This window comes from Seriola aureovittata, chromosome 8 (genome assembly GCF_021018895.1).
Source record: "Seriola aureovittata isolate HTS-2021-v1 ecotype China chromosome 8, ASM2101889v1, whole genome shotgun sequence".
In the NCBI taxonomy this organism is placed as follows: Eukaryota; Metazoa; Chordata; class Actinopteri; order Carangiformes; family Carangidae; genus Seriola; species Seriola aureovittata.
Window position 1 is genome coordinate 13,528,301 of NC_079371.1, and position 17,422 is coordinate 13,545,722.

General features: G+C 40.9%; 1 protein-coding gene across 2 annotated transcripts in view; it reads left to right on the forward strand.

Annotated features, from left to right (window-relative positions):
• The window catches only part of tsc22d3 (TSC22 domain family, member 3), a 35,274-nt gene extending 23,128 nt beyond the window's left edge, over positions 1 to 12,146 (forward strand). Inside the window, exons 1-3 of one of the 2 annotated variants that reach the window (XM_056382879.1) lie at positions 8,744 to 9,049; positions 9,606 to 9,657; positions 10,401 to 12,146. In XM_056382879.1, coding sequence (XP_056238854.1) covers positions 8,925 to 9,049; positions 9,606 to 9,657; positions 10,401 to 10,676 — 453 coding nt within the window. In that variant the 5' untranslated portion in view covers positions 8,744 to 8,924 and the 3' untranslated portion in view covers positions 10,677 to 12,146. Of the gene's footprint in view, positions 1 to 8,743; positions 9,050 to 9,605; positions 9,658 to 10,400 lie in introns of those variants that run through there. The other variant, XM_056382878.1, reaches the window with a different exon arrangement.
• Positions 12,147 to 17,422: the final 5,276 nt, after the last annotated feature.

Here is a 17,422-nt window from a genome sequence, read left to right on the forward strand (position 1 = left end):
GCATGCATGATTTATGGTTCTGCTGATAGATTTAACCTGCTGATGCACTTTCCTTCGGCAATGACCGCCAATGACTTGTATCAAATTATCCCTGGGAACTTAGTCGTTGCTCCATTGTCATCTCGCAGGTGACGAAGGATTAGCTTTAATGCTCAGCGGAGAAGCCTGCTGGAGTCTGTGGGAACGACTCAGTGTTTAGATGACACTGACAGCGAGAGGTAGCGGGGCGCCTATCATCCAGTTAAATCCAGACCGCGCTGACGAGGCCAGACGTGCATGAGCACGCACGTATGCAAGCGTGTGGCCAACCGCACGCATCAGCGTACACACAGGCGAACAAAAACACACGCAAACACACAAACACGCACCGGGGGACGGCTCATCGAGGGCCCAGCTCCCTCCAGTGTTGTCCCAGTTGATGGTGACTCGGGTCACACAGCTGCAAAATCAGCCAAGATACATGACTGGAAAAAAGATGCGAGTGTTGTGTTTGAGGGACGTTTTAGAGAAGAAGAAAAACGGAATAACGATGTGCAGCTAAGCAAGCAGAGGAAAGAGTGTAATCATCCTGTTTCTTTATTGTTTAACTTGAACAACAGGCTGCGCTAGTTGATCTTACAATTTTTTTCAAAGACAAACAAATTAGTAAAATTACTTTCTATTTGTCCTGAAGATAACGCTGCTTCTTGACACTGTTGTTTTGCACTGACAGATATGAGCCATTTTTGATTTTCTCTGTCATTTGCCCTCTCGACAAACTCACACAGTAATTAAGTGGGTCTGCTTAAAGATTTTCAACCATCATTTAGCAGATCTATTAATTCACAGCACAGATGCTGGCAGTCGTCTTTGCTTATAATAAACATACAGTGCCAAAACAATTTTTGTAATCACTTATCGATGTCAAATTTCCACATGCAGCACATTTTAGCCCAACAGATGGCACAGCTTGCAATAAAAAAAATAAAACCTGCCAACTTAGAGCTGATAGAGCGGTAGAGCCCGTTGCTTTGCCTCAGAAAGACTCTATGTGTGTCAATCAGTTTCACAGCACATGCTTCCATTTCTCAGTGTCAGGACAGTCTTGTGATGGATTTCAGTGCAGCGTGTACCCATTAGTCCAATGTCTGCATTCCGTGGCTGAAGGCAACTCAGATTAGACATAGATACACACAACCACACCAGCTCAGACAGCTGAGGTATACAGTACACTAAAGTAACATAGGCAGATGAATATAGACAGATGGCACTGAACTCTGTAACCTTTTGTTCTTGGACATGATCCACGCAACAGTGTATTTGTCACAGGTGTCGTGCAAAGTGACAGCCTCAGTGTGTTTTGGATCTATCACTATTCGTGCTTTGTAAGTAAATGCAACGTGTTTTATAAACAAAAGCTTTATCTTACCATATTAAAACATCATAGATATTTTAGATTAGAAACTCCAATTAATTTTTAATGGTGTCTGCCGAAGTACACTAGACCAGAGAAAATAATGAACAGCCCAACAGCTCTCTCATAACATTTTGTGGTTAACTAGTCGACCCGTGACGAGTCAAAGGGCACCGACATAGCTAATAGCAAAGTTCGCTGCTATTTAACACTGCTTGGCCAATTGAGTCCACAACCTTCGACCTTTTGTAGAGCATCCGCAGAGCCATTGGTGAGATCACTTAACTGCATCCAAACCCTGAGAGTTTAATCCCTTATCTTTCAGAGCGGACATTTTCACGTGTGTGTACGTTCTCATGTGTACACTCATGTGCTTGCACTAAAACACAGATGGGAATCCTATGGGCTGTGGACTAGAACATAGTGTTATTCCGTTTATCGCCATACTGTGATACTCAACGTCAACACACTCCTCTGGGACTCGGCTCTATTTCAGTATTTTCACAGTAAATGTAGCCAGGACATTCTCACCCGTTAGAGCACAAGGCATATCTTTACATTATGGCCTGAAGCTGTCTGACTTCTGCTGAATCACAGGCTGGTGCCAGATGCTGCAAGACCCCAAGCTTGTTAACGGCAATATACTGCACAGCACAATTTGCTTCAGTACTGCTTACCCTGTTGTAAACTGCTATTAGTTCCAGTTAAAGGCGACTGTAAATGAACTGTATGCCATTTTGTATTAACTGAAATTAAGTTTGGTCATTTCTGGTAATCAAAGCATTAAAGTGGATCTTTCTGTTGTCTTGGGAGACTGAAAAAGGCAAGTGAGAGGCAGTTCCTGCCTTATCTTCTCAGTGGTAATGAAAAAAGATCAGCAATGTCACCCAGGCAGATGTTAAATAGCAAAGGAGATTCTCTATCAAGGAGCTAATCAGTTAAATACAATTGCCCACAGATGGTGAAAGGTACGGATGTGAACAAACACACACACCTGCTTGTTGGGTTGTAGCAGCTGCCTTTAGGATAAAACAGTGGAAGAAGTGGTCCAATGTTTCCTACTATGGAAATCAAAATATAAACCTTTCTGTAGCTAAGCACAGCCCTATTAAAGAGTTGGTCTTTTGGAGCGTGCAACTAACATTTAGTAAAATTGCTTCACACAGCAGCTCAGACTGATAGTTATATTAACTTCATTACATATAGTTGGAGCTTTTATGGCCTTAAAATACAATGTGAAATCTCCCTTTACTGTAATTCCATACACACCAGATTTATAACCTTTTATGACCTTTTGTTCATGAGCAAAAATCTAATTAATTTTTCTGATTCACTTGGTGCCTTTCTGTGGAAACAAATTGCTGTGACTAAACACTGCACAAGAAGTTGACAAATCACCTTGTCAGTCACTTTTGTTTTTCTTGTAGCCATTTGTAGAGACAGCATTGGTCGTGCGTGTGACAAGATAATTGTGAGAGGACATGTAATTACATGACACTTCTAGTGTGGCACAAAACCAAAAACACAAGTAGCTCTCCATGAGCTTGCAGTAGACTGTAGAGAAACATGGATATACAGATATACCAAGTTACATGGGGTTTCATCAGAGGGAAAGTGTCAGCAAACTCGTCACTTGCTGGAGGCAAACAATTGTGAAAATACATATATGCATTTGAATATCTAAAGCTCGGGACTGCTTACAGTACTGAAAAAACAGCTGGGCGTCTTAATGTTTTTAGCAGTGTGAAAAAAACATGAAAAAGAAAAGAAAAGAAAAAAAAAACGTCCATCTGAGTTTGACCTACTAAGCTGAATACAAAAGGATTAAATGTTCTCCATTTTAAATTAAGTGCTCCTGACATGATGGGTCTATACATGCCCAACACCAGTTATCCATCCCCTCTGCTGATGCTGTGCAAGAACATCAATGAGCTGTTGTCCAATAACCCTGAATGATGACTGTGATCAGTGATTGATAGAAACTGATCTGAGTAAACCTGAAATTCCAGTGCTAAGTACGTGGAAATATAAATGACCTTTTGTTGATATAGAGACTGTGTGTTAAGAATTGACCTGACCAAATCACAGCAACTGGCAAATTACACATACTTATTAATTTCATTAGGTCTAAAGGTCGCTAGGTACAGACAATTACAACATTAAGTCTTATATAGTGATACGTGTCAAATCTTATCCACCAAAGGCAGGAACTAGTTTTACATGATTGTCAGTCATTTAACACCTCAGTCATCTGGGCATCCCAGTCTGTGTACAGTATCAAATATCAAAATCCTCCACTTGTCAGTGAAATGGATTAAATGGAAACAAAACTGTGAGACAACCTGTCAAACTAGAAAACACCAGGTAATTAATCATGGTGAGAGCAGCTCACATTTGCTGTTACACCTTCACCAGCAGCAATAGCTCTCCAAACATTACTACATTAATTACACCCATGATGACAAGGAGGATTAAAAGGACTGACAAACCTACTTAATCAGAATTTAGAAGTGTTAAAGGGATCAGGAATGCCACAAGCATAATCTGAAATGTTATATAAGACTCAACTAATTCATCTGCCTCAATCTGCCTCAGTTTGACTTTATGTACCACTCAGAAGTCGTTGTGTCACAATTTCTCCGGTGGCGAGGAACTCTGAAACGGTTCCATTTAAGTGGCCATTATAAATGATATCAGATTTTCACCATATCGTGGCCAAAAATAATTCACAATATCATCTCTTAACTATTTGAATTAGACTCAAATACGAGTGTAGGGAGGTGGAGAGAGAGTCTGTGACCATAACTGTACAAGAGCGTACAAAAAGAGCAATTGCACTAAATGGATAGTGAAAAGGCAAGCAGACAAACTGATAAATGATATTATTATATGTATATTATTAACACTATATCAATTTTTCCTTTTTTCAATATCACTGTTATCCTCAGTACCAATGCATTGCGACACCTAGTTCACATCATGGAATAATGACCAATCTATAGACATATCACTACTGATTAAACAAAGTATCTAGATAGACATGATGATTGTTCCTTTCAGTTGAAGTAGTATAAGGAATATTTTTTTCTTTGTCTGCCTGAAACGGCAACACTCCAGCAGTGTGTGTATATATATATATATATATATATATATATATATATGAATCACTTGGTGCCAACCTGTCACTTTCATTCTGACTCTGGGGCCATTGTGTTCCACTGAATTGGAGACACATCATACAAGTGCCAGTCTGAGCATGGCACTCACAGTTATGGCTGCATATCCAGAGGTATCGCCAGTGCTCAATTGTCTCTTTGTGCTGTGAGAACACAGTTGTTGAGAACAAACAACAGCAGAACAGTGAGCAAACAGTCAAAGGGCTGCTGCCTCTTGAACAGCCCCTTCATTTGGAAGCCAAGATGGGACAGTCTCAGACGCGTCCCGCAGAATTCGCCTCTTTTGGGGCTAGGCCGCCTTCTCCCAGGATGGTATGCGCCCTCCGTTTGGCCGAACCGAGATACTGCTGTCACTACCAGCATTTCAGCTATCCCGAGAGAGCTATGAGCTACTCTCCCCCTTACTCACCGAGTCTGTTCAAGAGGCCAGATCGGCGGTAAGTGGGGGCAGCAGGGGGTAGTCAGAGAGTTTATCTTGTGTGTAAGTGGATGTTTGGCATGACAGTGACGTGTGACAGTGACATATGTGCACATTAAAGACAATTCAGGAGAAGACGGATGATAACGGCTGTGTGTCAGTGACTAAATGATATAAAACCGTGGGTGCAGTGTTCGTCATGAAAAGGCTCATGCTAAAGCTCTACTCAGTGTGTATCAGTGTATGTTCAAATCTCTGCATTCGTTTGAAGCAGTAAACTGTTAAAGTTTTCTTCATTTTCAATCTTACTAACTCCTACTGTTTTAAGAGTTTTTCTGCCATAGTAACACATCTCATTTCTCTGATGTAAACCCTGATGATCTTGTAGTTGAAAGTTGTCTAAATTTCCACTAATGGTGATTCATTGCACTCATATGCACATTGTTAGCTGCCGTGCTTGACTTGTTGATGTGAAAATTGACTGCCTCTGGCTGTCCTGGTGTTCAGTATTCATTGTTTGTAACGAGTCCTGTTGCCCACACTGACAGCTTCCTCTGAGACAGCCTCTGGCTGATGCCTATGGCGGCCCTGTATTCTCAGGCCACTCCCTCATACACGCCATGCATTCCTAATCGTGAGAGTACAGATGGGACACACAGTGAAAAGAAGAGAAAAAGCATCCTTTTGCCCAAGAAGTGATCTCAAACCAATACTATTGTTTTTTTTTCTCTTTGAATTTGATCGCGCTGTTTTTTTTTTTTTTATTGAGCTGTATTGTTTACATCTTAAATTTTGTGCGTCAAACCCCCAAAAGGCTGCTCAAAACAAAAGCTAGGAGGCTGGCGGCATGTCTCTGCCTCATTCTTCTTCAGCCTTTGGTGCAGTTGAATCACAGTATTATATAATGCGGTTGGCTCTTGTGCAGGGGACATCTGATGGAAACCGTGGCCCAAAGCCTAGATTTAGAGTGACTCACTGACATGGTTAGGCAGTAAGTGTTCCACCGAAATATGAGGGACTTCATTTCTTGTAAAGGTAGGATAGGTCAATATCTGTGGCACTGAAATGTTTACAAGCATGCTGCTACAATTTAACCTAAAACATTGTGTTTAAATGTCTTTGTCTTGTTAAGATTTGTGTTGAAGCTGTTGTTGAACAGTGAATAAAGCAGGAAGGTTATGAGCATCCTAGTTTACACTGTCATCATTTTGCTGTCTCTGGCTCATTAGGTGTATTTTACTTGACCAGTGCAGAAAGGCCCCCCACTGTCTGCTGTGTGCATCTCAGCTGAGCCGCAGGTAATCGGTGTGACTCGCCCCTCCTAAAAGGGACTATCACAGCAGGGCAAGGTAACTCAGCCCCTCGTCACCAGAACAGGGCCTGCTATTAAACCTGGCAGTTGTACTGTCACAGCACGAAATCTGAGACGACAGGCACTATGGGCCCTAATACCCAGTCAATGTGCTTTCTGCTTAGCCTTGTTAGGCCCACCAAAAGTCAGCCTTTCCACTCTAATTGTTTTGTTACGTAACATAACTCCTTTTTCTCCAAAAAACGTGACAGACCTTGCCCATGTACCAAGGAATTTGGTTTACTACGGAGAGTTGTGAGTTAAAAACGTGTGGACTTTATTCATCACTTTATTGTGTTATTATAAGAAAATAGAGCTAATAAAAAGCTGAGAAAATGTGAATTTTATGGGCTTATGAGTATTTTAAGCATACTATTGTTGGATGCGAGGACCATTCAGCAGGGAAGTTACATAAAAGTTGTTTTTTTTTTTTTTTGATAAGCCGATAAGGTTCTATGGGTCGCTGGTGTTTGGAGGAAAAATTATTTTGCAATAGAGGCCCTCTAATAGAAATTTGTAGCGTAATATCAGTATTGAATCAGATAATTGTAACAACAAAAGGGAACATAATGTGACAGCTGAGAGGCGCCGGGAAATTACATTCAAGCCATTAAAACCTGCATGAACGCCTCAGTGAAAACAAGGTCTATTGCTCAATAACTGTCAGTGCTCAGTGGAAAATGCTGTGAAAAAAAAGAGAAAAAGATAACAGCGGGTTGCCTATGTTCTTCTCTGTGTCTTCTGTGGTCAGTGTTTCTACCCTAAATTGTTTATTAAGCTTTGCATGAGGCTCAGTGCACCTGTTTCACATGCAGTAACATGCAAGTTCAAAATACTATCTGATGTGCAGGAGGTCATACACCAGCAGACAGACTATTATGCTATACTATACTGATACTAAACATAACTGTGGTGGTATACACAACAAAAACGTGTCTGTGTTGCCTTAAATTATCCTCGACTGTGTTGTTGTTTACTCCACACAACACAACTGCAGAGCGATAAAAACTAAAAGAAAAAAGGGAGTAGTACTGTGGCATATGAACTGTATTAAATCAATAAATGTCCTTGAGTGTCCTTTGAGAATTTCCCATATGTTTTCTAAGCAGGAAAAACAACCTGGAGTTGCAGGAACTATGAAATTATGGAGCCAGGAAAAGGTTTATGGAAAATTCCTTAGTAAACACTGTGTAGGAACAGAGCTGAATACTGTCCACTGCGGGCCGCTGTATTACACGTTTTCACCACTAGAGACCGATAGAGTTCAAATATAGACTGAGGGGAAATTTACCGGGAGAACGGATGGAAAAGTACCTATGCAGAGGACCTGTGCATATGTGAGGAGGGTGCAGGACATTCCGTTATAGCCTACTGTAACAAACAACAATTAAAAGATGGGAACAAAGTGTTGTCATTATCGTGTAGAATCAAGGACAGTTTGCAGTGATTTTAGGTTGTAAATACTTTCAGTTGAAAAACCAAGACTTGATGAATAAAAAATGTGTAAGACATCAGATTCTAAAACATTCTGTTAAATAAGTTTAGTAAAAATCAGATGAGACAAAACCTCATGGTATGCGACATTTCGCCAAGTCTTGTTTTTAATTCATTAGCAACACGAGTGACTTATTTGTGCAGACATGGTATGGTAAGAATTGCTCTGTTGGTTGTTATGATGTTGTTGCAATGAGAACAGATGAATTTCGGTCTGTGGCAGACGAGAAGTTCAGAAGCGGGGCAGATGGAGTGCTGCGTTCAAATGCCCTTCTCACGCTCGTTATTTCGAAAACAAATTCTGTTTACTTTAACAGGCTAAAATGCATCCTAAGATGCACCGTTCCAGTGACTTTTGTTTTGTTTATAAATTAACTGGTTGGGACAAAAGGTCCTGACAAAAAAATTAGTTAAAATAAAAGTTAATTAACGATGTAATTAAGTATTTTTCTTTTTGTAAAATACAGTAGTACCTGTGAAATTAATGCATTGACCTATATGATGCAGTTTATGTTTCTAGGCTGTACACATCATCGCATCTTATTTAATGGCTTTATGTGTTAGCCTACATTTTAATCTTTATTCTGCACAATGTCGTCAGCACAGAGGAAAAAAACATCCCCTAAACAGTAAAATAAAAGTGTCACAAAACAGCAAGAGCGGACCTCGTGAGTACTTGGGTTGTAGTGCGTGACCAAGCGTGTTTTCTTATTTCGCCATCCGAGTTTATTATGTTAAAAGTTGGCGTGGGGGTGTATTTATCACACTGCTACACGGCTCAGTTCTAAAATACAGGTTTTTCCTAGGGTACAAGAACGAACCATAAAACCTGACCCGCCAACTCGTTTGACTAATATATGCACGCGTCAGATGACGTCAGCAAGCCAGCCATTCAAATAGCAGCCGGTGGCAGAAATAGCATCAGACAGTCGCTTGTAAAAACCGGCGAAGCTTCACACACCGACACAGCACTGCGCGCGAGTTAGTGCATCGCTACTAAAGACCGAACAAATCCGGATATACACTTAATAGTTGAACCAACCAGTCGCAAACGTGGCGAGAAGTATAATCCAAACGAGTCTGGTACTCAACATGAGCACGGAGATGTTCGCTAAAACACCAATGGAGGTGGCCGTCTACCAGTTGCATAACTTCTCCATCTCCTTCTTCTCCTCGCTACTCGGAGGAGACGTTGTATCGGTCAAACTTGACAACAGGTAATTATGCGATTCAGTTACCACACGCTTGAACACAGTATTTCGTTACAAATCGGTTTGGTTTGTTAGTAACCGGACCGTGCACGAGCCTATTTTTCTCATTCTGCCGCAGGCCTCCACATACTGTATTTTCACATGGCGGTTCATAATAAATGTGTGCAGTGTCTGACATTGTTTGTAATGACCAAATGTCACTAAATGCTGTCTGCCCAGCTGTCTTTCTGTTGCTGTTTGTTTGGACTTTGACCAGTTATCTGCTCTCACTTGGCCACAGCCTCATGCACTGCTGTTGTACTGTAACCTAAATAAAAGCCCAATCTAACTCTCAACATGCAGTTTATACTTTACAAAAAAAGAAACCAGATAACAGCTGGGTAAACAGTTTTCCTTTCTGTTCTGCAAGCTTTCTGTTTCACTGTCATGGACCAGTGAATTCAGGAAACACCAGCATTATGCCTCTTGTGAAAAGTTTTGAATTTAGCTGATTTTAAGTTGACTTTAGTTGTGGATATGAACAGTTCATTTACGGTCCTTTTTTTTCTCTTCTCTTCTGCAGTGCCTCTGGTGCTAGCGTTGTGGCCATCGACAACAAGATTGAACAGGCGATGGTAAGCTGAGATAACACACAAACACCAGTCAAAAACATGAGTGTAGGCTGCACTATACACTACATGCATGTCCTTTTGAAACAATCTGTGCTCAAATCTCCATTGACTGAATTCTAAAATACACAATTAGCAATTCAACCATGAATTGATGCTTTTATTCAAATGGTTTGAAATTAAAAAAAAAAAAAAAGACAAGGTACTAGTAGAGCTACATTACATTACAAGGATCTAAACTGTGACCTTTTTTAGATGGCCTCTTTGACCTCTAGATTACGTCATGAAAAAAACTGATTTGTACATCAGTTATAAACTACTGACTTCCCCCAAAAATTCCCTTTTCCCCAATGCATTCAGCACCAAACCAGCAATCTATGAATGCACTGGGCAGTCTGTCATGTGAAGGCAGCACTGGCTGCTTCCTGCTTTATTCATGTGACAAGGTAGAAAACAAGTGCAGGAGCTGACAGTAAGAAGTCCAAAAAAAAAAAAAAAAAAACAGGGACTGATGAAAATTTTGGCAGCATAGAGAATTATTGAAAACACCCTTGTGTCAATGTTGTATCATGTATACTTTACTGTATACAGTATTTCACAAGAGATCCATGCAGGTAAACAGACATAATAGTAGATATCCTGACAGCAAACTGTCAGAGGTGCAACCAAGCAGATCAGCCTGACAGGTCTTCAGATTGGATCTGTTTTTCTAGCTAAACTGATCCATCTCTTCCTCTTTGTTATGATAGGATCTGGTCAAGAACCACCTGATGTATGCCGTGCGTGAGGAGGTGGAGATCCTCAAAGAGCAGATCAAAGAGCTGGCGGAGAAGAACAACCAGCTCGAGAGGGAGAACTACCTGCTGAAGAACTTGGCCAGTCCAGAACAGCTGGAGAAGTTCCAGTCTCGCATCCCGACAGATGTGCTGTTACCCCTGGATAATCAGAGTGCCCAGGTGACCCCGGACCAGCAGCAACAGCAGCAGCAGAAGACCTGCAACCTCAGCACTGGCTCTGCTGTATAAGTGGCTCTGCCTTGGGGCGGGCAGAGCCACTGTCTCCTTACAGTAATGGACCTCCATTTGAATGAAAGTATTACAAAATCGCCGCTGAGATCCCTTCGAAATAATGAAGGCGAAGCATCAGGGCTGTAAATGATCGATGGGACACAAAAGAACTGCTGACACTGATAAGCACAAAACAGAACTTAAGATGCTCTGACCGGTGCGGTGTCAGGCCCGTCCTCTGATACCGTCCAACTCTTTGTCGTAGTCTCTCTTTGTAGACAAAAGCGCTAAGAATAGAGAGAGGGCTGACTAGTCACCGACGAGCGCTTGCTTACAGACAGAGGGGTGGGGTGGGGGGCTTTCCCTGCCTAGCCAAACCCTTCCAACAAACACCCTTTGCCCAAGAGAGGGGCGGGTGAGGAGGTGTTGATCGGGCTGGCCCTGCAGGTGCTAACTTGGAAAGTGTGCGGGGGAAGTTTGCTCCCTGCTCACCCAGAGGAGACCCATCCGAGACGGTCCTCCAAGTCTCAACCAGAAAAGCCCCATCGTGCAGATTTGTCCGGTCACAAAATACAAGTTTCAAGGACTCCCAGCCACACGTTTCAGCCACATAACGAAGACTTTTCCTGTACCTACGATGTATTACTCATGTGTTCATATACATTTGTTCATGCATAACACGAATAATCAACAGGATAAGCTAAAGGCAAGAGAGGTGGAGGTTAATGCAGTATAGCCTATTAGAGCTGGTGGACCGCTGCAGTAGACTGATCAGTATACTGTAATGATTCAGATAATGTAATCCTGTATTGTCTGCAGTTGGGGCTTGCTGCTTTTGGGGGAAATTAATCCTGCTATATCTTCTGTTTTTGTGATTCTGAACAAAAATCAGTCGTTGTAAAATAGGAGCATTGTACAGTGGTCTTAAAAGATTTTGTTTGTATGCTGGGGCGTCAGGCATATCTGCGCACCTAGTTTGCCTAGCTCTTCACATTAAAGGAAAACTACAATGTAAATAACAGTCAAAACGTCCTGAGGTAAAGGCAGTGGAGATGAGTGAGCAATCAGACCCCCTGCATTTCTCGCTGCACATGCACTCCTGATTTTTAGCAGCGTCGTCCAGTATCTGGTCCGTTTTTAAATGCTCAGATGCCAACTTGAAAAACGATGGCATGACAACAGTGCCTGTCCGTAGTAAGAGAGGAACACGTTTCCACTCTGTTGTTGTTGTTTTCTAGCTACCAAAGATTTCGCCTTTTTTTTGTTTTGTTTTGTTTTTTTGTTTTCAACAACAACAGGAGTCGAGCAAACCAGGACCATGTGTAAAACTTCACAGGGAGAAGTCTTGTTTGTAGCTAGTGCTAAAGTTTCTATGTGTTTGTAAAGATAACGGTATTGTTGCTGTACAGTATCCTGGAAACGGTTGTTCACTATGGTGTTTGGATACGACTGCACATTTGCAATAAACCTTATGTTTACATAATACAATACATTGACACACTTGTTTTTTGTTCATTCCATGCACAACACAGACATACAGACGGTTAACACTTAAAGGAAGAACCAACATAAGGTGTTTGGTCTATTGGTCTATTCTACAAGTCTCTAGAACTCTACTGGAGGGATGAACAGCATTCTTTCAAAAGATATTCCCTCATTTGGTGTTTTGATGATAATGGTGGAGAGTGCTGCCTAACATGTTGCTCCAAAATCTCCCATAGTTGTTCCATTGGGTTGAGATCTTGTGACTGCAAATGCCATAGCATACGATTTCCATTTTCATACTCATCAAAACAGTTAGTGACACCCTAATGCCCAATGGATGGGGGCATTGTCATCTTGTTTTTCCACTCATTTTCCAGGATTTTACTTAAATTAGTCACCCGTCTGTACATAAAAACCACTGTCTCAGGAGTTTGAACCAATAAAAAGAGATTCATTATTTAGAATTTGACACCTATGGGCACCCATCAGAAAAGACTACAAGGAAAAATTTATTCAAATACAGTATCTGGGTGTGTCAGAAACAAGTTATTTGTTAAGAATGAGTAATGAATGTAGAGTTACATATGTAATGTGTATATACTAAATTGTTGCTGCTTAATTTTCCCAATGCCTAAGGCACTAACACACTGCAGTTGAAGGGGAATACCACAGAAATCAGAGTGGGCCAAATTTGGAGTTTTTTTTCCCCTTACGGTCGTGTTTTGAAGGTTATATATTCTATGTAATGGAGACATTTATTCAGTGGAAATCCAGTCAGGGAAGACAGATGAGATGTCTGTAACAACACCCTGGATGATTTCATTTTCTAAAGTTGGAGCAACTCCATCACAACACTTATTCACATTTATGCTGATTTCTGTGCGGCTTTGTGAGCCTTGTTTATGTTTACGAGGTCGGTCTGACAGGCATGTGATTTGTCAAATTCAGCACAATGTTGCAGTGAGCCCACTTCAGACAAAGCTACTTTTAATTTGGCATGTTGGCTCCTCAGACGTAGGAAAGACAAATCTCATTGTTAGGAAGTAAAAATTCAATGTTAGTAAGTACACAAACTTTTTTTTTATTTTCCAAAAGTTTAAAAACAGGGTGACCACTAATGATAGTGAAGTAATAATAGCTGGTTGCCAGTGGATTGGAATCTGCCAGAGAAAAACAGTTTGTCCTAGTAGCGTTTCCCTTCAGACAGATTGGCAGCCAGTCAGTGCAGCCTGTGTGTAACTAGATATGATGTGGCTTCCCTGGTGCGTAGACCAGGCTCACATCCATCTATCGTTGAGAGGAGAGAGAGACTCAGCTCTGGCCCAGAACCACCGCCACAGATCAAATAGCACTAGAGTAAACACAGTGTCTTCCCCATTGCTCTCTTTTACACATAAAACTGTGGTGTCTCCTGGTGCTCTGTGTCAAAACAACTGATTCTATGTGAAACCGATGGTCCCGATCGATGCTGCCTGTCTGAAATGCATTCTGCATTTAATTAGAGGCTGGAGGGATGTGTAGCGTTATCGACTGAAGAGGACATTTGTTTAATGTAATGTAAAGAGGAGAGGGACAGGTGTTTATTGGCTCTTTTGCACAAGATAATTAGAGACAGTCTTTATGCTTCCTTCCCAGACACCTGAACGCTTGGTGCATGTCAATGGAAAGAGGCTGCAGGGTCAGCTACTGCAGCTCAATCATACTTGTGCTAATGGCTAATGCAGCCGCAAACACAGTGGAAAAAAATCATCTGCCGGTGCAGCTAGTATGCCAAAGACTAGAGGCTCACAAAAAGTCTGAAGACAATTAAGGACTTTGGCTTGATTTACTGTTTTCATTTAAGACTCACTCTCTGTCATTCTATTTTGGGACCGGTTAAGCAACACTATGTTCTAGAATTACAACAGTGCGTGTGGCTTTTTATTTGAAATGGATACGCAATAAATCTCCAGTTCGCAACTTTAGGCAAATCAGGAAATTACCTCTGAAGATATATTTGACTTTTTTTGCCAACATGATGTTTGCTGTTTAGGCTTGTTCATTTGCCTTTTGTTTATTTGTTCCCTACAGTTACCCCTGAAAAAAAGCGTGCAAAATGAGGGTTGAGTTTTTGCACTGTGACCATAGAGTGTACATGATCTGGTTTCACTGTTGTGTCACCGTAACATGTCTGGGTGGATGTAACAAGTATATGAATAAAGCATGGAATATGTCATCGAATGCTTCCAATTTTCAGCACAGTTTCGGTGTTGAAATCGTATATCAAACATTGACCCCTGGTTAAAAGCTCACTAGCTTCTGAGCTGGACGTGTTCACATTCATTCATTTGTTAATGACTAAAGACTTGCATCTATTTTTGGCTTCCGCCGGACTTTAGAAAAAAAAGGCAAAGAACCATAAACTCTGAGTCAAAGCGGCAGTGGCTCCACGTCACAAACCCGTAAAGTACAGTTAAATATTAAAGCGCGGGAAGAGCCTTCTGTGTGGAATTAAACTTTCGATTGGAGCTTACTTGAAACCAGGCAGCCAAGAGAAGAGTTTATGTTGGATTACTAGCGTTATGCAATGAAAAAAGAGAAAAAAAGAACATCTGTTTCAGATGGAAATTCAGGTGTTGTGCTGGGATAAGCAAGCTCTGCCTCAATGCGGTCGGGTTTGCATGCAGGGGAATAATTTGGTCCGACTGCTTTTCATGCAGACATATACAACTTGTGTGTCCTCTGAAAGTCAGCGTATTCATCATGTCAACATTAAAGTCAGAGCTGAAGGAGGAAAATGTCAGACTTTTTCTTTATGTTATGAACTGCATATTCCTGGAAATATGAACAAGGAATTGCTCTGTTTCTTTTTTTTTTGCCAGAAAAAGTAGTTCAAAAGAGTTGCAAATTGTTGATGACGGACAGTTATGTAATATACAAAATGTGACATTATTGCTACCGCTCGTAAGAAAACTGTTTACTAGCTTCAGGGACACTTTACACAACTTAAAACATGACTTCAATGATATCTTCCTTCACACTACTTATTATTTAATTATTTTGTGGAAAGTACAGTGTGACCTCTTTATAGTGTGTGCATGGGTTTGTTACAACCTGTCAGAGCCGGAGTGGCTAATTGCTGCCTTTGTGCCCTATTGAAATTTGTAATACTTTATTCAGTTTGTGCCTGCACAATTATCATACAAGTTACCTTACACCTTTATTTCTGGCTGACTGTGTGTCAGTATGCTTTACCCATATGATGATTAGTGGACACAGTTCTTGCCTCTGGGACCTCCTCAGATGTACAAAGTCTATCCTCACAGACTAAGATGTTTTTGCGCCACACTTGAATCATACATAATCAAATTAATCTTTGACTGAGCCTTTGTATATTAGACGTACAGTAGTTACGTTTGTCCTTGTACAAACAGGGTTCTATTTTAGTCCACATTTGACGTGATGGCCAAACAATAATCCTCTAAATTGTCAACATTAGAAATGAGGTCAGAGGGTTTGACGTGAGTGGATTTTTGGCTCTAAGTGTTTACTTCGTTTTTACCAGCAGCCATGACTCTCCATGTCTCTCTGTGTGGGTTGCAGCACAAACCTTTGCAACACTCATCTCTGACACAACAATCTCCCTGCCATAATTGGTTGAAAATGTTATTATTGAACTGCCAAGTAAGTAGTGCTCCGAAGTGCTATACAAAGGCAACTGGATCTGCTTGAGATTCTTGCGAAATGTAGAATGATTCATATCAGGTCCAGTTGCCTTCGTATTGCACTATGACGTGAATAAAGGAGAATCTTAACAGACAAGGACCTAGCTAGTGATATTGCTATTTGGAAGATGAACCCGATGAACCCTTCTGAATTTTAAGTATACAGAAGGGAGACTGACGATGTTGGAGAGCCAGACCTTAATCCAAGCTGTAGGTTTGATATATTGTAACTAAATCTAGTTAGTCTGTCTGTCTAGTGATAAATAAAAACAAAAGAACAAGTCATACCTAAAATTATACTTTTGCTCTGAACAGTTCATTTGTTATAAAATGTTTTTCATGCATTTCAGAATCAGATTGCAAATTATTTTCTGTTTCCTTTTTCCATGATACCATACGAAAAAGCACATTAAATCTGATTTGGTTGTTTTTCAAGTGCATTTGATTGAAAGTAAAGACAGTATAATTAAAACAATACAGTTAGTATTTTAGTGGCTTAGGTCTTGGCCATTGTGAGTGATCACTTGAGAACCTCTTGTTTTTATTCAAGGCGGTGTCAGTCATGTTTGTATCCCAGTGGATCAAAGCCACTTTAGGAATGCAGCCAACTCAGGACATCTTATTCTAAAGACAAAAGGTCAGGTCAGGCCCCTGGTTTCGGATTTACGCCGATACTCCGGTTCATGGCACCACTGCACAGCGAGCGCCTGCACATAATTTAAAGCCCTGCAGCCTCCGACCCTAACATGTGACACATGCAGGGTCAAAGGGGAGACGGTTGCATAACCTGCACAATACAGAAAATGGACAGTGGTTACCGGTCACAAGATCGTCTGTTTGAACAATCTTAAGATAAAAAGAGAATTTTTTTTTCACAATAATCAGTACATTAAATGAAGCAGTCCAGAATTCTCTACTTCTAAAATCTAAAACTGGTCTTTATAGTTTGATATAAATTGAATTTCTGGTAGCCCAAAATGAAAACAAATAGACTTTAGTGCAATTGTGTGTTCTTTTATGCAACACCCAGTGGGTACTGGGTGTGGCTCTTTATACACATTTTTCAAGAGCTCTAGTAGATGTAAATAAAGTTAAATTAAAATGCACAGAATAGCCATGTTGTTTCAGTATGATGCTATGCAGCTGTAATTCTGGAAAAGGCCGTCTTTGATCTATATTTAACCTCTTGTATATGTAGAATGCAAGTGAACATAGCAGCAAATGAAAGATGTTGAGTTTAATGTGGCAGTACTTTAAGATGAGGGTGGTTCCTAAGACTTCAGTAAACCTCCACAAATGCACAAAGACAACAAGGCCGTTTGCAGGTTGACGTTGAGTTTATGGAAGAGTTTACGGCAGCGTTTTCATGGTCATATTACTTTCTTCCACAAATACGGATTCAACAGTTATTTGGTAGAGTTTTTGAAGGATTATGCAACCATCCCTCCTCCATTGCGGTCAGTGTGTGTTCCCTTTTGTGTGGCAAACATTCCTCATCCTCTGTTCTAGTTTTGGCCCATGTGAAGAGAGCTGTCAGTGGACTGCAGGAAGTTTAAGATGTAAACAGAGAGGGAA